The sequence below is a fragment of the Rissa tridactyla genome, chromosome 1 (genome assembly GCF_028500815.1).
Source record: "Rissa tridactyla isolate bRisTri1 chromosome 1, bRisTri1.patW.cur.20221130, whole genome shotgun sequence".
NCBI classification, from domain to species: Eukaryota; Metazoa; Chordata; class Aves; order Charadriiformes; family Laridae; genus Rissa; species Rissa tridactyla.
The window spans coordinates 104,554,723-104,578,709 of NC_071466.1; the positions used below are offsets into that span (position 1 = coordinate 104,554,723).

The 23,987-nt window shown below is 43.3% G+C and overlaps 1 protein-coding gene across 2 annotated transcripts in view; it reads right to left on the reverse strand.

Annotated features, from left to right (window-relative positions):
* Positions 1 to 23,987, reverse strand: part of HUNK (hormonally up-regulated Neu-associated kinase) — a 60,080-nt gene that overhangs the window by 20,621 nt on the left and 15,472 nt on the right. For both annotated transcript variants that reach the window (XM_054188556.1, XM_054188555.1), the window contains exons 2-5: positions 18,971 to 19,263; positions 9,902 to 9,957; positions 4,216 to 4,351; positions 2,229 to 2,356 (exon numbers count right to left, since the gene is read on the reverse strand). In XM_054188556.1, the coding sequence (XP_054044531.1) occupies positions 2,229 to 2,356; positions 4,216 to 4,351; positions 9,902 to 9,957; positions 18,971 to 19,263 (613 nt within the window). The remainder of the gene's footprint in view (positions 1 to 2,228; positions 2,357 to 4,215; positions 4,352 to 9,901; positions 9,958 to 18,970; positions 19,264 to 23,987) is intronic.

Genomic DNA, 23,987 nt, shown 5'->3' on the forward strand with positions numbered 1-23,987 from the left:
ACTCTGCTCACCTAAAATCAATAATCAGATAGCTGTGTTGTTTAAGAAGCTTAATGAAAAATGGTTTCCTACATGGGAAAATCAAACACTAACTCCAAATTTTCCCTGTTGCTACACAGTTGCTTTGGGTCCTCAGGGTCACCCAACGTTTTAACTAATACAAATAAAATATACTCTTGCTTAGCGATATGACTGGCTACTTTTATGATGGGACTGTGCGTTCAGTAACTGAAAGACAATGTATTGAACAAGCAAAAGAGACTCCTCCTCTACTCTATGTGTGAATTTACAGAACAAGAAAACATGGTTAAAGAAAAAGATCCCTAAACATAAGAAGTTAATGAACACAACAATTCGCAGAGCAGAGGAGCAGAGTTTCTACCTACTGACCCAAAGTCTAACTGTGGCAAGAACAAATGTCATCTTAAATCACAGTTTGCCATGTCAGTGAATGCGCAAGACCGCTAATTTAGATCAAGAACCGATGCGTACCTTTGTTCACAGCGAGTAAAGGTTAACACGTTTAAATCTATTCCATTAATCTGCCATCATCTCTGAAAGTTCAACCTGCTACAGTTCTCACAGGATAAACAAAATACTGTTTTCACTGGAGACCATAGTGTCAGTGAGCTACAAATGCTACAGAGACGCATTTGTGAGGAAATTTAATCTCCATTATAAATTGCTAGCATGAATGAAACAGTAAAATGAAACCTGTCAAAAGTAATGTTATCTTTTTTGCTACCCAAGGTCTGGTCTTCTACAGGCCTTTTGTGGGTCATTCAGCCTTTAATACATGAATTGTCCCAGTCAAAACAGTGAAAGCTCCCACTTAAAGACGACTGAAAGAATACAATGATTGGGGAAACGGTCCTTTGGTTCAAGGACACTACGCAGCCATCATATAACTGCTCTTTATTGGTAAAAGCCTCACTCTGGGAGGTAAGTTTGGGAAATATTTTGCCAAACTTGGAACATGCAACTCCCTGAATTCAAGAGTAACTTTGCAATTGATGCAGGATTTGGCATCTACATCAGTACAGCACAAAGCAGTCAGTATAATCTTTCTTTTAATTTACTCAGTGGGCCTTTAGAGCGTGTGCTAGAACATTAAAATAGCCGTTTTGTGCAACTGAATCCTAATGGGAAGTCTCCAGAATGGAAATACCAAACACTCTAATTGCATCAAATAGACGGCAAGACTTGCAGCATCCCAGCTCACTTGTAAACCTACCACTTTACAACATGCCAGCAATATGAACTGCTGGCAGGAAAAGCGTACTTCATATGTTGAGTGAACCAGGAACAACGTACTCTGCTTGATCCACAGATAACCTGTATGAGAAAACCCTTAACTACCTACTTCTTCCCTGTGCAGGTAAATCTGTACTTGGGAGAATTCATCTTGTGACACAACTTCCAAGGGCTTTCCTCTTATCCCTCAAGACAACGAACGGTTGCCATCCGTAGTGTACTGAGTGAAAATGTATGCTCTGTTACCCTTTTTCTATTCGCAGTCTTTTAATTTTATTGAATGTCCCTTGTAAACAGGCTGCCGGATAAGGAGAACAGAAGCTCTCCATAAACAACAAATTTAGCATAGAAAAATAAAACTCAACTACAAAACAGAGTTTGTTCCAAATACCGACAATGGTCTTGCTATAAGCTGAAAAATTGTTCTGTTGCCTAGTGACATGGCTTTGAAGCAGGAATTAATATTTCTAATACTAATACATTAACAATTTTGCATTTTGTGAACACACAAAGGTTATCACAGGCCACTGTCCAAAAATAACTTTCTGTGTGCATGTCATTATTCCATAATAAATGTGAGGTCATTCAAGGTAGCTTATGACTCAACACTAGTCATGATAATGCCCAAGAATTTGTTACTCCAAAATAATGTGTTTATGTATCCATACCCTATGCTAAAATCTTCTGAATGTGCAAAACTGACCAACTACTTTACAAAAGCAATTTCACAGTTTTTCACAGATTTGTTCCTCTCATATTCAGCAAAACTTGGCGCTTCTCCAGCTTACATAGAGAAGTCAAAGCAAAAGGAGTTATACTACAGCAACTCCCGCAGATCTTTTGGAGGCTAAAAGGAAAAAAAAAGAGTATTTTTCACAATTAGCATGCCATGTTGGCAGCATGACTCACAATCCAGAATCCGATGGCTCTGACCGACTGGATCTAAACAGGCCCCAGCACACCCCCTTGATTACCTGTAGAAAGCTGTGTGGGAAAAGGGTTCATTTCTTTGTCCACCATTTTCTGGTATAAAGCTCTCAAGCTGAATGGCTCCACGGTAAAAGGTAATGTTCCAGTCAACATTGCATACATGTTCACTCCACTAAAAGAAAACAGAGAGAAAAAGAAACCAAAATCATCAGAAACAAGCAAAAACGTAGGCTTAGGTTTTAGTAACTGTACTTCATCTTTAATGTCTGACAACTATTAAAAAAGACCGAAAAAAAGCTCTCTCTTCTGTTGCACACAACAATTTGGGCAAGAATTCCCAGAGGTTTCCTCATGGAAGGTCACACAATGTGTAGGGACATAAGCTGGGAGCAACAGAACCGAGCCCAGCTCTTAGGCAACTCCTCGGCTAAATGCCACACCACAGTGAAGTCTCTCCTCAGGCTACATAAACAGGCTGCTTTCAGGGGCCTTGTTCAGGTCCTGCCCTGGGAGTGGAATGACTGCCCGCATCAATGGGGACATCACAGCTCTTGGTGCAGTGCTCAAAGGTTTCCACTGACCTCCATGGCCTCTGGTGCAGCCCAAAGATCAGGTGTGAACGACTACATTTTTCAGGGCAGAAAGCTTAACTGATTATTTATGGCCAGCAAAGTCAGCAATGAAAAGTGGGTTGGGCACTCTTGTTCTTTTTTCTCCTTAAAAGGGCTTTAAATTTAATTTGAGTGGAATTCCTCCCTTTTGGGAATTTGTTTCTCCAGTCTGCTGAATAACCATACTGTGAACAGAAAGAAACTAAACTGCTGTGCTATCACGAACTATGATCACAACAACCATTTGCTCAGCTATGAGGAAGGGTAAGAGTTAACCGTCATTTTCTTTCTTTGATTAAAAGAAAGAGCAGGACATTATTACTGGAGAAGTTTAAATGGTTTACAAGAATGACTGCGCTCTGTTTGCCTGTGTTCCTCAGGGCTGGTACTCTCACCCTTAATGTGGAGGATGGACCACTGCGGGAGTGAGAAATTCAGTAGCCGTACAATGATTTAGCTGTGGGTCTCCTCAGAGGACAGGCTGCAAATTAGGTTTCAGCAGGGGAAGTTCTGAAGAGCCTTTGAGGTGCAACTGGGGACCCACCAGGTCAAACTGAGAGATTAATTTGACCCAGGTCCTAGTCTCATGTATAAACCACAGCCAATCTTTCTTAGCAGCAGTACACTACAATACATTTTCCAATCATTCCAAATACTTCAACTTGGGACTTACCATAATTCTGTTATTTCACTGAAATTTGTACAAGTGTTACCATCCCCACTTGGTGAGGGAAAATCTATTGATACTAAAGAAAAAGCTCAGCTAATTGCTCTCCAGGACTGACAAGGATAACCGACACCATGTCCATGGTCAAGAGGAGGGCAGTGGGAGTTGCACAGTCTAAAGTTTAAGTACTGCAGACAAAGTCACTGACTCCAAAACACCTTTCTGGCTTCCTCTACCTCTGGCACCAGGAACTTCTGTCTGTTCTTTTGCCTGAACACCGGTAAGCTCACAAAAGTTCACAAGTTTTCTGGCCATTTTTTGTTTTCCCTTTAACGACCATGCTTTCAAATTGGGGCTTTCAAAGTGATGACCTGACTCAATTTCACATTTCTTGTTGTACTTGACTGTGGAGAGTGCATGGAGCCCACGTGAATGCCTGAAGATCCTTTGGGGCAAACTATAAAAGCTGTTGGTCCTCTTGTGCCAGAGCCATGTCTTCTACTATGTCTGAACGTCATTGATCAACAGTTGTGCTTTACTGCAATCTCTCCATGCGATATGTTCTAGCGATCTATACACAGGTACATAAAGAGCTATTTCAAAACACGATATCTGTGCAATTTAGTTCACAGAACCATACTAATTAAACAGATTTTCTTGCTCGGAGTAGCCAAATACATGAATAATGTTCCTCATTTGAGCAATGGGTAATGACAACGGTAATAAAAATTATCAACTAGAGAAGTAACTCACATGGACCAAACGTCTATTTTGGGCCCGTATTTTTTCCTTGCCAGAAGTTCAGGGGCTGCATATGCTGGGCTCCCACACTGGGTGCTGAATGGATCAGAATAACCCAAGATGCCTGCACAGTTGCTCAATCCAAAGTCTGTGAAAGGCAGAGAGACAGAGTTACGAAAGAGACAGATACAGTACAGATACAGTAAAACCGTGCTAGAACACAAGGGGAAAAAAGCACTTTTCCCAAAAGCTAAGCAATGAACTGCCGAAGAAAAAAATCATCCACATGCAAAAAATTTATACAATTTGTTTCTCTGAGGTGCTAAATAACCAGAGATTTCCATAAGCAACAAAAAGAAGTCTTAGAATGTGCACGATTATCAGGTTCATACACAAAGCGACTACATTTCACTGGGAATTGCATGGCAACAACTGGAGCTGAGCTTGTCCCAGGCACTATGAGCCACCTTGGGCTGTCGTGGACTCCATACTGCTGCAGTATGTTATGTAGAGGCCAAGTTTAAGTGGGACTTCGTCAACATTTTCCTCTAAATCGTGTAAATGAGCCATCAGACGTAAGGCCGGGCGGGCAGGGAGGCTGCTTTCTGGGATTGCTGTGGCGACGGACAAATGCACAGGGTTGCAGATTCAGCATTTCGGCTCTGAAGTAACACAGGGAGATCCTGCAGCAAGAAGGGGAACGTGTTGATTTTGCTCCCCCCGCCCTGACTTCTGCCTTGAATTACTGTTATTTCTGGCCCCTGGGCATATCTGACAGTCTTTTGCCGGCAATAATAACAAGGGACTGGCATAGGCTGGCACCATGAGCTGATGGGAGACGGGAGGCAGCCTCTCCGCACCAAAGGAGGCTGCAGTTTCCCAAGTGCTCTCAGCCAACCCAAGCCCAGGCTGGCGCCAGGAAGGGTGTTCCCAAAATCTCCCCTATCTGCTCCAGAGCTGGTATGGCTGTAGGGTGAGCTGGGTTTAAGAAAGGATCTTAAAAATCAAGCCACTAAGCAAGGAAAGAAAGGCAGACAGAGTCACGCTAGTGGCAGAAGCAGCTGGGGGCAACGTGCAGGCCCACCCTGTCTAGTGGTAGCCCACGCTTGGCTTGGGAGAAAGCAACGATGAAACTGGAGCCTGAGAGGCAACAAGAGAAGGTGAGGAGGGGTTGCAGAGGGTCTCGAAAGCAAAGTCAAAACAACTTGATGTGGCAAAAGGGAGGACGCAAGACGAGCTTGCAAGGAGGAGGATGACATGGGCAAAGCTGACAGGCTGGGAGAACGGCCTTTGCTGCAGGGCAACACATCCAGGAGCAGCGGATCTAGGGAGGTCACAATCAAAGATGTTCGCATTTACTAATAACTTGTTATTGATGACAGCTGCGACAACAAAAATACTGCTATTAAGAACACTGACATCTGTTTTGTTCCTTTCTTTTTTTTTTTTGTTTTTCGACGCAGTCTTCTTGAAATATTCCAGGAATGCATGCATGTTTAAAATGAAAATGGTTTTATACATAAACGAGGCGATCAGGAGAAGCAGACCGCTGAATCCTCTTCCTATAGGCTTGTGTCTTGCATCCATGCGTCTCATAAAACTGCATATTTCTGTGTATGTTACCCACCTGCCTGGATGGGCTAAAAGCACCACATCTTGCAGGCCAAATATAGCAGGCAACTGTTGAGCCCATGCAATACTCGCTCTCCACAGAGTCATTAATTTGCGTCTCTCTCTCCTAATCTGCCTACTTATTTGCATAAGACTTGAAGTAATGGTCTGTCCTTTAGCTTTTAGTCCACGTTAAATTTGGCTGGTATCAGACAGGAGTTCCTCAAGGTATTAGAAGCTCCCTGACAGGGCTCCCACATAAGCCTTGTTCCCTTACAAAACCAGACAAAAAAATAATAATGCTTACAAAAAAATGCAATTATAAAGATGACTATGTGAGCCGGAGTGCCCAAATGACTGCACAGTGCTTTCCACTCGACTGGTTGCATCTCTGAGAGCGAGACAAGCACAACAGAGACAAGAATCACCATATTTGACATCCAAAGAGGCTCAAAGGGGTTTTGCTGGAGAACATTGTCAAAACTGAAGGGAGGATCAAGACAATTTCCTTGCCTCTGATGGAAAACAACTGTCTCTGGACACTGCTTAATCATCTCTGCTAGATATGTATTATCCCTGGGGCTTACACAAATACTTCTGAGGATCCATTTACTTAATTAACGTATTTATTAGCTATGGCCCAAGATGAGTTATGTCAACTGTAAAATACTTTCTAAAACTCCTAGAAATATTATCTCCACACAGTATTATTCATAGTGTTTACCCTACTGTGTCATAGCACCTCAAAATTACTTGACTATAATATAATGCTTTACAATCAAAGTATAAAAGAGCTATATTCTGCGATGGTGTAAATCAGCATCCTTTTGTCATTATCAATGGAGGTATACTCTAGTGGAGGCTTTAATTATCTTATTGGCTTAAACTATAAACATCTGATTGACTTTTCAGCTCATTCATTTAATCTAGGCTGGTATACTCTTTTTTTCTAACGCCTGCTGAAATGCCGAATGTGCGCAAACACGCGCATATTGGGGACAGGGATTTTATCGCAAAAGAAATGGCAATATTGTTATTAACACTGTGGCAGCACATTGTGATTGCGGTGTGATTTTTATTAAGGATGCACTGCTGATCTTGATAAGACCGGTATTGCCACCAGCATTGATAATTTCACTGCCGTTCCTGCCTCTGTCTTGGGCTTCCTTTCAATAAGCCGAGCTAATTACAGAACTCAGATCAAAGGCCACACTTGGTTTTCCAAAGTAAATATTATGACACGGAAACTCCACCACCCCCACTGTTCATACTATCGAAGTATCGCATTACACTACTACTCTTTAACGCCTCCAGGAAATCAACATTAAGCTATGGATATATGGCTACCTCTGAAGCTGTGACAGTTGGAATATGGAGAGAGTTATTTAATAACAAGAAGCCTTAGCACCAACCTTGTAGACAAGTTTGACCAGCAGAGCTCCACAGAAATCAGCAGAGCTACATGTTGGCAAGGTCCTTTTGATGCCATAGGTCCTTGAGCAAGATGCCGTGGACTTTACATGGCCTGTGAGAGGCTTTTCAAGCCATCTTTGTCAGACACCTACCACCATGGGCTGGTAGATGCAGAGAAGTGAATTATTTCCAGGGTTTCCAACCCTAATGTTCTTAGATTTGAGACTTAACAAAGCAAAGTGATATTTTCTAATAATATTATCTAAGAACATATTATAAACCACCTTGTCACGCAGCTAAAAAGAGTAACAAAAGCAAGGTGCTATTAAGCAGCTGGGTGAAGAAAGGGACTCAAGGGATTCAGTTCTCATTGAAATGCATGAACAAGCAGTGACTTTCAATGTCACTTCCTGGTACGTTTTTAATCGTCATTTCACCTTTTTCTTTTATGGTGGGTTTTCTTCATTTCACAGTTATTACAGGAGCAACATTTTTCTTAGGTACCAGCGTGTTTGCTGCTGCACAAGACAGGGAGACCAAGCTCCCATCCCAAAGCAGTTAATGTGCGCTGGTTTTGTAGCTTAAAGTCTCTTCTCCCAAGCATGAAAAGCAGCACAAAATTCCTCAAAACATGCTTTCACTCCTGAAGAACCTCCCTGGGCAGGACTAGGTGACGATGCAACTGATCCATCACGTTTCTAGAAAGACAGACTACATAAAATATTGTACTAAGCGCTGAATAAGCTGAATGAGGGAACAGGCAGGGAGGAGGCAGAGGAGTAAGTCATCTCGTCTATAAATTATCTGGTCTTTTCCACCAGCCACAGACAGGTGCTGGAAAATTTTCCTTCTCCTGGGAAACCCTGGTGGCAATGGAAAGTTGTGTGGCAGCTCAAGCACTACTTCTGCTACCACCTGGAAAAGAAGTACTGGCAAAGAGAGGTTGCCCAGGGAACCTGAAGCCAGTTTTGGCAGCCCCCGCTCCAGCTTTCCCTGCAAGCACAGCCAACGGAGCATGAAGAACTGAGGCACTGCTTCTTCAGGGTGAGCAACCAGAGATCACCAGCGTCGCTAGCAAGATACAGCATGAGCTGACTCTGATATTAAATCTGTTTTTACTTATAGCGAAATTATTACTAATAAAACAACCTTTATTTTTCTATAACATACCCAGTTGGATGGTGGGATTTAATTGCTTTGTTTTAAAATACATACTGCGTACAATCTGCTCTGCTTAAAACATCAGGCTGCAGACCTGAGGACAATTTATTTCAACGCTAGCGAGGCTACGGACGATCAAACTGTCTCTTTTCTCTATTCTTCCCACACCACCCACTGCGAGGAGACCTTTCTGCGCAACCGAAGCAAATGAAAGTGCAGAACAGTTCCGAAGTAACTTTTTGGCATGTGAGTTTTAATTGTACACGTATCATCTGATTAGGTCCGGGTTTGAATGTCAAGTTCACATACTGTTGTGTAATCAAACATCCAATAACGGGAAAGTTATAGAAACCCTTTAAATCTATCAATCAGATGCTCATACAGCACTGTTGCAAACCATCTGGTCTCACTTATCTGCTAAATCAAGATAATGGGTGGTACCCATCATTACTGATGAATGATTCATGGTAACATATCGGTATCCTCTTGACCCGTAGCTGAGGTAATGCAGAGTTCTCTTTTGCTATTATTTTCCCAGAGTTGCTTGAATCGCTATAGAATAATAACTAGAAGTCGTGCTACTATTTCCAATGACTGAATTCCCTAAGTTAATTTTGAATATTTCAGATCTCATTAGCCATCCTCCTCCTGTTTGTTTGCAGATGCATGTGCTTTATATGTTACAGTAAGTGCCCGTTTGACCTGACTGTTAAGCGCTTTTCATCACTTTTCAGCTCATGAAACCTTTTGAAGCACGGAAGTCAATCAAGTTTTTAAGTCTGCAACGACAGACACTGCTGTTGGCAAAAGTGTAGGCATGGAGATAAATATAAACAGATGTTTGGGTTTTTTTTTATGAAGGGCATATTTTCTTTTCAATGGCCGCATTAACATTACTGGGAGTTACGCAAAGGCAGTGAGAGCCTCTACCCACCAATGATTGATCTAAAATGTCTGCACAACTTGAATGAATTGAGTGCTGCGCACAACTGATACCCGAATACAATCAAGACTCTGTCGTTTATCTTCTTTATTTTTTAACAGCACCCTCTAAACCAATTTCGTATTGGGTGCTGGAAGCAAATTTAACGAATATAAATATAGGATCAAATTTTGCCAGCTGCTAAAAATGTGTGCAACTCCCACTGACTTCAGCGGAAGCATATGCATATGGGGGCAGAATCCAACCCTTAGTAAATATGAAAATACCAAGATAATAAGATAAATTATTCTGTGGTGTCAATTCTTTAATTCTTTACAAAGTTTCTGATTTGAATATGAAAGCTGTTGGTTAAAAGATGAAGGATTATTCCCATACTCAGTTAAAGCTGAATTATTTGGAACATTTTTTTCACAAGATGCTGTCAGGAACAGCTTGATTGCTATCTATACTCTCTCAGCTCCTCTCTGCAGCAACATTAGCAGTTGTCACATGAAGGATTATGAAGTCTCAAAAACTCTCTTTATAAAACTACCAATTTTAATTACCACAATTGCCAAACTAGTTTCATACCAATAAGCTTGATATTGTTGTCTTCATCTAGCAACAGATTTTCTATCTTCAAGTCTCTGAAAGAAATAAAATATTTTGAGTGAGCCTCCAAAATAATGAAGCAGCTTCCTATCACTCTCACCAGTGCATTTACAAGATTCATATATAATAACACATATAATGAAAGTAGCACACACAGTTCCGCATTCAAAGCAGAAAGCCCCATGCATTGTCTCCTCTCCAAAATTACCAGTGCTTTCACACACAGTTTCACACCTACTCTTCAGGCACAAAATGACTTTATAAACATTTGTCAGTACATCCTGTAATTAATCAGGTTCTTCAAATTCCTCACGTACTTAAAAGTTTGCAGAAATCTTACACACTGGAAACACTTCAAATACATGTTTTTGGAACTGGAGATCACTTTCTCATTACTCTTCACAACCAAAGGCTCTTCTCTGGCCACAGCTGAAGAATAAACCTTCTTCTGCAGAGATCTGGGGAGTCAAATGTCTGTTCTCCATTATTGTCTACAAGGAAGACCAGAATCAACCTTCCCTGGGGATGAAGCATTCAAATGCCTTATAGAGGTGGTCAGCACTGGCACCTGTCACATGCTAGAGGTGAAAACTGAGGCTGAGGGATTGAAATGATTTGCCCAATGCCATCCAGAAGGCCAAAAATAAAGCCAAGAGAAGAAGCCACACAGGTTTTCTGCGTGGCCTTGTTAGCGCTTTCTCCACCATACCATCCTGCCCAATGCCACAGAGCCACTGGATCAGGGCCTGGACCAGTTTCAGGAAAGACAGGATAAAACGAAAGCAGTCTTCTGCAAGATGACTGACCCTTCTTCTGAATACGTCAGCACGCTGTTCACTGAACATCTGCCCTTTCATCACTTAACAACATGGTTGCGCTTTTGTAAGCCATGTTCTACCTAAGAAAAATATCCCAGAGACTACCCACCCACCCACAAAAACACCCCAAAACCCGAAACTATACAGACTAAGCACTGAGTATAATATGAAAAAATCATTTAGGTTACTACACAACTTGTCCATGACTTCTAGCAGTTGGCTGTGTCTTTATCACAAGAATTTTCCCCCCATCCGGACATAAAATATTTCTAACAATGAGCGTGCCAGGATATCAATAGCTCAGACAGGCAGTGGTGCTTCTCCCAGCACGCTTCGGAAAAATCTGGATAATAAAGCCATCAGCTATAATTATGGGAAGTCAGTGACATCCATGGTATTTTGCCTTTGTAAGGCAAAGGGAGTAATGAAGGATGCCTCCGTTACAGATGAAGATATAAGGCTTAATAAAATAAGACAAGTAAACCAACCAAACCAAACAAAGTACTTCCACAAGAAAGGATCTGGGAAAGAAAGAAAAATAGCTGTGACCAACACCAAGCCTTTTTTAAAATGTTCCTCTCCATTTCACTTTATGCCCATGCTGTGTTTCAAATAAACCTGAGGCAGAAAAATACTTGCAGGTCAGATACCACTCGCTTCATCGATACCACCCCACAAGGACCTTCTCCAAACAGATGTTTCTACACCTCAGCGAGCATTTCTTGCAGATCTTCCTTGCTTCACGTGGAAAAAGAAATAGGGGAAATACTATATAAATCTAACGAAGGAGAGTATTTTGCAAATTTCAGCTATTCAGGGGTGTTATCCAGGCTTTCCTAGAGCATCCAGCTGAACACCTCCCGAGGAGTGGACTGCCTTCTGCACCCGTCCTCTTCTCAGAGAAGCAACGTAACTCAGTCAATAAAGCACCAGCCTGAGAGACAGGAGGAGGGGACTGTGGTCCCTCCTCTGGCAATAACCCAATGTGTTGACTTGAGGAAACCAGCCACGTTAAAAGTGACAGCTAATTTCAAACGCCATGGCAGAAATGTAACCACATTTGGTGGTGTTTTGACCAAGACCTAGCCTACAAAGAGCCCACTCTCCAGTCCTGCTCCTGCTCCAAGGGTGAGCACCAACTCTGGGACACCCCATGAGCCCATCTGGCATCCACGGCATCCCCCTCCTCATCTGTGGGAGACTCCACATGTTGCGACAGTGCTGCAAACCCACCGCCCTGTGTCCTCCAAAAGGAGCTTCCCTCGTCGGGCAACTGCTGCTGCTGAGAGATGCCTTGATACTAGGAGGATGTGCCCTGCCAGAGGGATCCAGATCAACCCACTTTTGCTTCCCCTCACTGCCAAAAAGGGCTTATTTCTTCACGTCTCACGTCCTTATTGCTTGCAGGTGGAGGTTTTCACAGACAGTGCGATTGGGCTCTAGAAAGGTATCAGGGATGGGAATTTAAGTGCCAAAGAGAGAGTGCCAAAAAAAAAACAGTATAGGAAAGAGAAAAAAACAACCACCAGAAAAAAACCCAACAAAAACCAACAAAACTAAACTGAAATCAACAGAAGCACATGGAGCTTCGGGACATACACTGCAATGCTCAGTACAACGTCTCAAAGCAAGGAGCAAGACCATTTGGAACCTCTGAGTACATTAAACATTAGTTAAGACGAGGTAAGACTTTAAAAATAAAGGCAAGGGAACGGACAGATGAAAGCTGTAAGCTGAGGAGAAAAGACACACAGGCAATTAGAATAATAAATGAGTGACGGGAGGGCTAAAAATAAACACAAGAAGAGATATTTAAAAGGATTCAAGGTTTAAAATAAAACCAACTAAAGTTAAATATTACAGGGCATTTTAAAGCGATCAGAGGAGAAAAAACATATGTAAATATAGCCTCAGTATAGAGTGCAATCAGACCTGGTTAATTAAAATTGTTTACCCATATGTCTATTCTCAACAGATTTGCCGGTAAGCGGTAACTGATCTAATAGTCCATATGCACCACATTTTTGTCAACCCATGTCAATATGAAAGCACTTTTTTTTCCGGCGTGACACCGGGGAACAAGGACAACAGGTTTTTACTCCTCGACGCAACCTAACGAGAAGATTCCACGCCAACCAGCCTTAAGAAAAAGCGAGGCAAAAGCCGTACGAAACCAAACCCAAAACGCCCAGGCTAAGGCACAGCTGGAGAATGGCTGCTAGGCAGATGTGGAGCCGTGGGGTGGGCGGCGGGCAGGACCCCCAGGCAGCCCCATCCCCTGGGGCAGGCTGGCAGCGGGGCAGAGAGACGGTGGGTACCTGCCGCCAGCACAGCAGAAGCGCAAACAGCGCCTGCGCCTCCGGACAAGATCCGCCGCCGTCAGGACAGGAGGGTTATTTTAGTGAATACTTTGGGTGACTTCTAACACTGCACCAGATTACCCGCTATTTCTTTCTGACCAAAAAGGGCAGTGGTACAATCCAATTCTACACATCTGCCTTAGGCTCACCCTGCAGGCAGGGCTGACTTCCCCGAACTTCCTAAATGCTGTATTATGTCAGTTCCGTCCGATTCAAACTTTAATTATTTTTTTAAGAAGAGAGGCTTATCTGAGTTGCTGCTTTGTCTGAATGTTTACATTATTTCATTGAAACGGAAAAAGTAGCACCACTGCACCCAAAAGCGTTAGGGAGCCCTGAATTTCTTGCACTGTATTATAAATGGTTTAACAAATAAAAGCAAACATACCACCTTATTTATTTTAGTCAGTGGAGTTTTTGCATGTTTTTAATAGCTGCATACTATGGGAGAGAATGCAAGTTACCAGCTACGACACACACAGCAATGGAAATCCTTGCTGAAGTCAACGGGAAGACCCAGAGCGCTGAACATCAGGTACACATGCCGGTCCCTGCAGACTCCAAGGTCCTCACAGTTTTGCACGCAGCTTGCACTTCTTGGTGGGTTCCTAGAGCAGGACACAGCTGCTTTTGCAGCTGGAAGGGCTGGGCAAGTGCTCCCTTACGCCAGCAGCACGTGCCACACTGCGTGGGGCTGAGGCAGGGAGAAGAGACGCAGTTGCTGGAGAACTTCAGCTGCCCTCCTTCAAGTAAATCTGTTCTTTTTCCTTACTGTTGCAGGCCCTTGAAATTTTTTTTCCCCGAAAGCAAATTTTTGGCATTCATTGCTGAAAACCTTCAAATAAATACTAAAGGAACAAAAAATTTTGCCTTTTCCTGAGGGGTTAGATCCATGATGCTGAGAGTGTCTAACTATGGTACAAGTTAGTGAAAGCTATGAATAACGAAGACACTCAAGAAAGATCAAGCTGCATTACCACAATGTGGAGAATCAGCATATATTTATGCCTTGTCAGCTTGTGAAGCTAGCAGCATAGAGTCGGCGTTACCCGTATTTGAAGATAGGCCTTCTCCGTGGGATGGCTGGTTTGCGAGTTTGTTCTGCTGTCGGTGGGGCCGATTTGCCTCCGGCTTTGCTTAGAGCTTCACAGACCACTTTGGCAACCCCAACTCCAGCCAGTGGCTCCACCGAGCAACACAAGCCTGCTCCACTGCGTGGGCTACCCCAGGCTTCAGCCGTCAGCTCAGCGTGCTTCTGAAAGAAGCTTATTCAGTGCCACTGCAGGCATCAGAACTGAAGTTTTTGCATTAGACACTTTATTTCTTGTCTGGGGGAGGAGGGATGAGAAGGAAGTTTTTACCAGCAAGCAGCTGCAAAGCAGCAGTGGTTAGCTGCTGTCTCACGCATCTTATTTTTAATCAGAGCAGCACCACGAAAAAATCACTCCTTAACTACCGATCCCGCAAGCCCACTTTCCAGGCCCACGCAAGAGTCGGAGGTGAGCTGGAAAGGTCGCAGAGATTTGTGTTCATCCTCACGTCGATACACATTTCAAAGGCTGTGTTATCAAAATATTATTTATTGAGCCTGATTCCTCTATCAGTCACAACATCACCGAATTCAATGCGGTTGCCTCTGTAAAAGAGGAATTCAGTCTACTGTCTTCACTAAAACAATGTTTAGTTTGTTTACAGCGGAGTACTCCAAGAGAGAACGCCCAAAGGTAATTTTGAAATCTGACATAAAATACAAAGACAAACCAGCTTTGCACTTCAAAAGGAGAGTGTTCTGTAGTGCAGGATCTGTCATAAATATTGCATCAGCAGCCAGACTACTGGCACTTAAAATTAATAGGATGGAAGTTATCAAAGCCAACATGTCAAAGTAGCAGGTACCAAGGCAGGAATCCCGCAGCACCCTGAGCAACTGGATCATACGGCACCACCTTACTCTGCTAGGGAAAGAGATCATGGAAAAACATATAAACTCCGCTCAAAACCTCGGGGGGAATTTTTTGTGTCTTTCAAACTCCTGATCTGCTTTTAATTACAAAATGGCAGCGGAAGGTAGGAATATGCTGCCACGAAGACAGAAAAAGGGGGAACACAGAAAGCTATCTTTGCTACCAATACATTATTAAATTCTTTTCTTTGACATCCTGACAGTAATTGCACTGAATGGGACTGAATTTTGTTAAAATTACTTTAAAAGGGTTGTTGAGAATTTCCTGTGGGATGCAGTGGCAAGCACCAAGGCTTTCACTTCATTTTCTCTGTTGTCCTTATGCTCCCAAGGGGCTTATTGTTCCTCGTGCTTTTTGACAGCATGAAGGCCTATGTAAACACCCTCTGAAAGGAGAAAGCTTCACCAGATACTGCCATTTGGGTTTATTTTCCTCTGTCAGAGGGAAAGATAAATATTCCTACCTGATTCACAGCTGAGCTTGTTGCAAGTATATTTTTAGCAACCAACCAGCTCTTCTGATAGCAGGAATGAAACACAAATGATTACATCCAATTATATATAGAATAGCGGCATTTCTGTTTTCAGCAAGTGGCCAAGGAGTTCTGAACCCTGGACACCCCCCCTCCGAAGATGTAGCTCCTGCACTCAGGAACTTGGTAGTCTCCATCCATCGTAGCAGATGATATGTTTATAATTTGAAATGCATCTACACAGTCAAACATGAGTAGTTTTTTTAACTTCTCTAAATACAATGAGGTTTCTTGAAGTTTTTTTAATTTTAGGCTGTTTGCATATCAGTGCCTCTTAAAAGAGGCACTTCCATTGAGTTCTGGGTCCCAGCTCTTTTCCAGAGTGCTTTTCTGCAGTGCCAAGCCTTGATTGTAAGTCATGAAGCTTACCGAGTAATATTCATCAAATAACGTAATCAAATTTCATGCAACTTATTTCATCTGGCGTTTTTTTTCATGCTGAGTTATAGAACAGGGCAAGTCATCTATATTATTCCTTGAATAATGCACACAAGAACGCTGGTGACTTTTGCAATAAAAGAGTCAGTGAACACTTTTCAACGTCATGCCCCATTCAATGGGAATGATGAAAACATTTGGAGAGAGACAAACAGCAGACCGCTTTCTGGCCTAGGATGCCGTGTTTTGTTTCACACACAGTGAATGCAAACACCCACAGATCACCACGTAGATGAAAGTGCTGTTATTTTTACCTGTTTTAAAAATAACAACAACAACAACAACAGAACATTGCCATTTTATCCAGGGTGAGAATGAATCAGACTTCTGCACTATTTTTTCCCCCTCTTCAGCTGCCGACTGAATAGTCTGTTTTTAGAGTTGCCACAGTCAAAAGCCTGCGATGCTGAAGGACAACTCCTGGGGTAACTATTATTCTTTCTCCATCTCTTGCTCACAGAGAGCCAGGAGAATAAACCTGGATCACGCCATCAGTGTTTTTCCTGCATCTCTATGCTGCTCTACGTACTTCGTTTGCAGAATAAGTCAACACATCGGATGGTTAAGCTAGAGAAAATACTTGCAGATACACTGCCTGTGATTCTGTCAAATTTTATCAGTTTAAGCAGAACTGGATCTGCTCATTATCTGGGTGGAAGACTTCCGAGGACAAGCTCTGTGCCACGCTGTGATTTGAGAAATGGAGTGGATGGAGTGTGCTGCCTTTGGGGTAAGGATTAATCCAACGCCACGGGGCTGGACGGAGAGAGCTCAGCTGCCAGATGCAGCAGAGCATATCAGTATTTCCAGGGCTGCTTCCTCCCTCCGCTCACGAAGGTTCCTCACACTTCAGTCTCTGTGAGCTACGCTTATTTATGTCCCCAGAGACAGCAGAGGGAAAGAGGCAGCATCCATACGGGAACTTGTGCTCATGTTCTCTGCAGACCCCAAAGCTTTGCCTTCTTCCCACCACAGCAGCCTGTTGATTCCAGCTTGCACCTAGTGAATGAGCTATTTTGGAACAAAATGTGAATTTGAATCCTCTCTGAAAAAGAAGGGAATCAAAGCCAAACCTACCAACCCCCCATAAGTGCTTCAGCCACTACACGGAGGGTAAATTTTTCAGGGAGAGGAACTGCTGCTGAACTCAATACTGCTATTAAAAGCTAAATGCGTTCATCTTGTTCCTGCTAGCTTTTCCTCTGCCTAATTCAGAAACTTTGACCTTTTTCCTCCCTTTCCCTCTCTACATACCAGATATTAATTGATCCCTTAACGCAATGCATAGACTTCTTCCTTTTCCATGCCCCAAACTGTGGGGTTAATAATTTAAAGAGGTCGGCAGTTTAGCTGCTGATAGAGAACCTGCAGAATAGACCTGGTGGCTGCTCAAATATTTATATTACAGTGGTACCAGAAATTTATCTCAAGATAAGACCTCAGTACACCTGAGGTTGGATGTGCACGTAGCACCTGTCCCTAATGGATCACAGGGAACACGCAGAGAGATTCATGACAAAAAAAAAAATAAAGCCGTTTTCAGAGCACGTGGAGTTCCACCAAGCCAGATGCACCCAACAGCGTTGCACAGCGGTAGGCAGCTCAGCACACAGCTGGGCACAGCTGGAGGAGCTGGCTGTGGGCTGTCCTCAGGCAGTTTGCCAGCTGCCTGCACAGCAGCCCTGTGGACGGGTGCGTACAGCAGCTCTCCAGCAGAGAGTCATACGGAGTCAGTGCAGCCAAGGAAATTAAGACCCAGATGCTCAAAAGGTGCCTAGCTCCTACTACGTGCCTGCATAACCTACGAGGATGGGGTCTACGCAACTTGCTCAGCATCATGTGGGAAGTACATGGGAGTCCGGACTTAACCCCTGTTGGCCCAAATTTAGAAAGTGGAGCCTCCTTCTTAGACGAAAGTGGAGCCTCCTTCTTAGACGATACCCTATAAATACACCTAAGAAAAGAAAAGGAGACATAACGGCTCACACCAAAGGTCCACCCAGCCCGCCATCCTCCTGTCTCCATAGGAGCCAAGAGAACATAAGCGGAGAAAGGAAGGGAGAGGCAATCATGTGTGATACCTCCACCTGGACTCTCCTTGCCTCTACTACTTGCTGCTCAGGGACTTCAGGCAGAGGTAGATACTCCTTATTCAGCAGCCCTCTGCAGACTTATCTCTGATGAACTTGTCTTGTTTCCCCTTGAGCCCGGGTAAACTTTTAACTCCACAGCTTCCCCCCCCTGTAAGGACATCCACATCCTGCTTATACATCAATTGAACAAAGGTCCTAAAGAAAGAAAGTGATGTACCAAAACAGCTCCGGATCTCTCCTGAGAAGACATTGTGAGATGAACTAAATAGTTGCATACTCTGCATTGTACTTCACAGTATTTAAACTTGTGAGGTCCTGTTGGGGCAATGTAACCAGCAGAAAGAGCAGAGAAGCAGAAGAAAGGGATTTCTGTGGTCCCACTCAGGCTTTGTCCCACCTGTGTCACTGTGAGGCTTTGGGCAAATCACTTCATCTCCCCATACTGCTGCGTTGCCACCAGTAAAACAACAGACACAACCACCTCCTCAAGGAAATAGTGAAATGATTCATTAGTTGATGCTGGTACAGCACTTTCAACAGGCAAATTACTGCTACTTGCAGGAAAAGAGCCCTACTTTTGGAAAGCACAGGCTTATCTTTAAGGACACGGAGTCAGCGCAGCTCCGGCATGCTCACCTGAAGTTACACACTCACTTAAGTGCTTTCTGCAGATACTTTCTAACGTCTACAAGACGAGCCTCTAAGCAGTATCGTGCAGATTAGCCAAAAAAGCTGTCAGGAATATGTTTTTATGAGGAAAACTCTTTACTATACAAATAAATGCCAAAATACCACTTAGAGGCTCGGAGATAAATTTTAACCAGAGAGGATTTTTAAGCTTACCTGTGAACTACTCCTGCCCGGTGAAGATGTTCAACTGCCAGGATAAGCTGCCGGATATATTTGCGCGCTTCATGCTCCTCCAGTCTTTTTTTCTCATAGATCTTGTGCATCAAGTTGCCACCAGGGCACAGCTCCATCACAAGGTAGTAGCTGTTTTCAGTTTCCAGTATATCCAGCAGCTGAGCAATATTCGGGTGGCGGATCATTTGCTGGATCTGCCCTTCCCGTCGCAGATTCTTGGTGACATACGTGTCCTTTTTGGCTCTTTTCTTGTCAATTACTTTCACTGCCACCTAATGAAAGAACAGAGGAGAGGGGGTTGTAGCAGTCACACCGATGATTTATTGCTCTAACCTTGTATAAGCAACCACGGGGAAAAAAGAAAAAAAAATCAAAAGGAAGTCAGTCTCAACTGATACACCATGGTTTCAGGTACAACTGCACAGATCAGAGAAATAGCTCTTTTTCCAAACCCACTGACAATTTCTCTCTTTATTCCCTTGTACGATGACAGACAAAAAATATTGCAAGGAAATAGGTAACAAAGGAGAGGAGACAATCCCATTAACCATACTCAAACACTTAGCACACTGGGCATTTATTTTATTTACTTTCCCAGAAAGTCTTCAGCTTAGTGTTTACAAGTTTTAAGCGTAATTTTTGGCGTTTCCTGGCTTTGGACATACGACTTGAGATGATATGCTTCCATGGCAAGTTTCTTAAACTATAGCCAAGTGTTAGTTTTGCATGATTAAAAAGAATAAAAGCATACCATAAAAAAAAAAAAATTCGTACTACTCTCCTGGCACATTTCTTTTTCCTCTTTTAAAATGTACATGAAAGATGATCTCATTGTGACTGCTAGAATCGAGAAACTCTGCAGAGTCCAAGACGGCAAAACTTTTTTTTTTTTTTATTAATGCAAGTTCTCAGTGGCACACCTGCTCAGAGATGTCCAAGTCAACCGGAACCCATCATGAAAGTACATAATAAAACTAAGGAGACTCCGTACCACAACCTAAAACACAGCACGTGCTAGCGCCTATCCAAGTGCTTTCCTTCTCATTGCTGGTGCAGAAAGCCACCTGAGAACAAAAGGATGGGACTGCCTAGGATATGGCTCTTTTCCATGCTTAAAGAATCTGGTTCCTTTTATTGTTTTAATGCATTCACTAAATAGTCGCAATAAAAGTATCTGCCTTTTTCTGCCTCAGATTTACAGACGCTTATTTATTTATTGAGGTTTCTTATTTAGGCTGGGTGCTGCAGACTTCCAGGTCATTTGCGCCAGACAAAGATCTAACAGCTTGTGCCAGCTGAGCAACAAAAGCCACCGTGAAATCCTTCTCCCGGCTCCTCCTCTCCTCAGAGCTCTGCCACAAAGGCACTCCTTCACCCCAAGCACCCAGTCCCCACAGCTCGCCCATCGTTGACCAAGTGACAGCTGCTCGTTTGTCAGGATGACGGCGGGGTGGGGGGAAACATGGTGCTTGGTATTCCTGCCTGACACTGAATTTTACGTGATGTGAGAGAGTCTTGTTTGCATGGGTACAGGTCCAACAAAATGCCTCTACCCTCCCCCCCAGATGGAGGCACAAAGATGCTGCACCTGCATCTTTGCTGTCTGCTTTGATTTGGCCTTGGAGGATCTTGAGGTACTAAAGGACATTGAGGTGCTGGAGCATGTTCAGAGAAGGGCAACAAAGCTGGTGAAGGGTCTGGAGAACAAGCCTTATGAGGAGCAGCTGAGGGAACTGGTGTTGTTCAGCCTGGAGAAAAGGAGGCTGAGAGGAGACGTTATTGCTCTCTACAGCTACCTGAAAGGAGGTTGTAGAGAGGTGGGGGTCGGTCTCTTCTCCCAAGTAATAAGTGACAGGGCAAGAGGAAACGGCCTCAAGTTGCGCCAGGGAAGGTTTAGATTAGATATCAGGAAAAATTTCTTCACTGAAATGTTTATCAAGCATTGGAACAGGCTGCCCAGGGAAGTGGTGGAATTACCATCCCTGAAGATATTTAAAAGACTTGCAGATGTAGCACTGAAGCACATGGTGTAGCGGTAACTTGGCAGTGTTATGTTAACGGTTGGACTTGATGATCTTAAAGGTCTCTTCCAGCCAAAACGGTTCTATGATTCTATGATTGATTCTAAGATCTCCCGCATTACGTTAGTCCTACAACGAGAAGGAATAACAAATGTTGGGAAAACCTCAGAATCTTAGTTACCCCAGCCTTAACACCCAGACAGCAGCACAAGTCCCAGAGGCTTCCCTCCCTCTCCAGCTCATACAACATCCTTCCCCATGGCCGATGAACTAACTACTCACAGAAAACTCACTTTCAACTACGGCCAATGACATCATTACACCCCACGGCACTGCGGGCTCGTGGGCTTCGGCAACAGGGAGACAAACTTATTCAAAGCATACCTGGCTGCCTTCCTAGCTTGAGAAAGTGCCAAGCACACATCAAGCACATGACAGCTCCCAGTGTGACTAGCCCTACCTTTATTTTTTCTGCAAGCAAAGGAAAGGTTACATTAGCGAACATTTTGGTTTTCCTTTAGAGAACAAAAGCCACAAAAAATATGGTCTGGAAAAATGACAACAAAAATAGACCCAGACCCTTTGACACGAACACCTTGAATCAAAGTCAAGTTTTGCCAGCAGAGGAATTGAAGAATAAAACTACAGGAGTTGGGGCTTTCATAGCCTGTCTTAAGGGCCAGAAGTCAGGATCATTGAGCACGTTATTAGCTGGATACGTTTCTGCTGCTAAAAGATCATTCTGATGAAATACCCTTGATAAAGAGATAAGGCTGAACACCACACATGAGACAGCTGCTTGGGTGAAGCCCAGAGCAGCATCAGGACCATAAACGCCTGGAAGCTACATTCCTGACTAGTCACATTAAAGAAAGATCATTTAGTCCTAAGATAAAACAACAAGTAAATCAGAGCTTAACTTCACCATTTCTGAAAGCCTCAGGTGATTCACCAAGGAAACAGTCTTAAATTAGAACGTTCTTCCATCTAATGAGATAGGACCAAGAACACAGGCTTGCATGGATTATTTAGATAGCAAACCACAGAAGTTATTCTGGTGAGGACAAATTCAGGGGTTACAGAAACATGAGATGCCACTTTGCTTGCTGGCAAACACAATCTCTGCAGAAGTTGGGATTTTTAAAAAAAACACCAATATTTTCCACAGTTGCAGGGTACAAAGCGTGGAGTATTAACAGTATGGAACAGAATAATCTGTTACCCATACCAGTAAGTCATCCCCAGTTCATTAACCTAAAAAAAAAAGCACATTACCAAACGCCGGCATGTCTGCTGCTCAGGCTGAGCACGGCTGTGGGGAGCAGGGGCAACGACCTGAACCCAGGAGATAGAGCCAACTATATGACTACTTGATGATTTTTCCACTGTCACAAAGAATTAGCTTTCTCTGCCTTAAGCACAATTTTTTTCCTCAATTTTGACAGGTACTTGCTATCTCAACAGACAAGCAAAGCCAGCTTTCAGATCCACCCTTGACTCTAAGCTACCTTTCCCCCCTTCAACGCCCTTTGCATGAGGTCCAAGAGATCCACCAGCACAGCTGACATAGCTGACAAAGGGGGAAACCAGAGGTTTTTTTCGGCAACAGCTTTGCATAGCAGAAAGAGAAAAGCAAAACACTAGGTAAGACTACAGGAGACTTGCATCTGTACGGGAGATGGGCAGGAAACTAGCTTCAGTGCAATATTGCTTCATCATGGGACGGATGCTTGTGGGACCTTGCCTCCTCGTCTAGGTCCGTGCTGCAGCACAGGGCATCCTGGAAACATCTCAGACAGATGCCTCTCCTCTCTATCTCAGGGACTATTTCAAAGCCAGGGTCTTTAAGGAAACCTCTATATATCTGAAGAAGAACTGCAGTTGACCCAAACACAAAAGCAGCCTATCAACTTTTATATGGATGTCCTCCATAACAGCTTCTAGCTTTTTGTTCCTCTCTGTTCCTCCTGGGTCATCTTCTTCACTACTCCTTTCACTTATTCTACTGTCCTCCTAGTCAATGCCCTTTCCCTTGCACTGCAAGTTCTTTTTGCTTTTGCTTTCTTGTAGGATCACTTTGCTTTCCTAAATTAAATGCATCCCATGGTACGAGGGTTGTGCAAAGGGGTCAGCACTCTCAGGCAGAGCTCCTGTGGGTTTTTTTTGCTTGTTTGGGTTTCTTGAATTTTCCTCTGATTTAGAATTTTCTCTGAAGCATACAGAGGAAATCTAGGGAACAAACTCTGCACTCAGTTACTCCAGGGTTGACTTAGCTCAAAATCCCCGATTTTGAGTTCATCCAGAGTTAGACCAAGATAAGTGAAGACCGAATGTGCCCCAACGCATTTAATATACACAGCTTCCTCCACAGCGTACATGTGTGTGCATACACCTGAAAATTTCATTCATGCAGAAGGGAAAAACATTCAGTAGAGAAAATACTGTAGATGTTAGGTAATAATAAAATAAACACATTTCAGCTTTCATAACCTACTCAAGACATGCCCGTTATTCAGTTTTGCTCTCCTGAGTTTCAAGTAGGGGCTCTTTGTCTCTGCATCATGCCTATCTCCTGACTTGAACTCTTGACCAATATGGGCACAGAAATAAAAAATAAATAATAAAGCAAGTAATTACTCTGAATATGTAGGAACAGTAGCTCTTGACATTCAACACTTTGCTTTTGGCTAAACCTTTGCGGTGTAAATAAATAAATGGTTTTAGGTTATTCTGTGTTATGAGATAGAAAGATGAGTAATAGCCCGTATTTTTGGTTCCCGAGTCCTAGAATTACACTGTTGGAATGAATTACTTTCCTGAAGTTTATGGTGTGACACATCATATGAGCAATTGCTGCTTCTCTCGATCGTCGCACTAAAATAGTTCAGGTTGGGCTGAGGCGTAGTGGAGCGGAGGTGAGGGGGAAGCGCGAGCACCGCTCTTCTCCACAGATCCTCGGAGGAGACGGTGACATT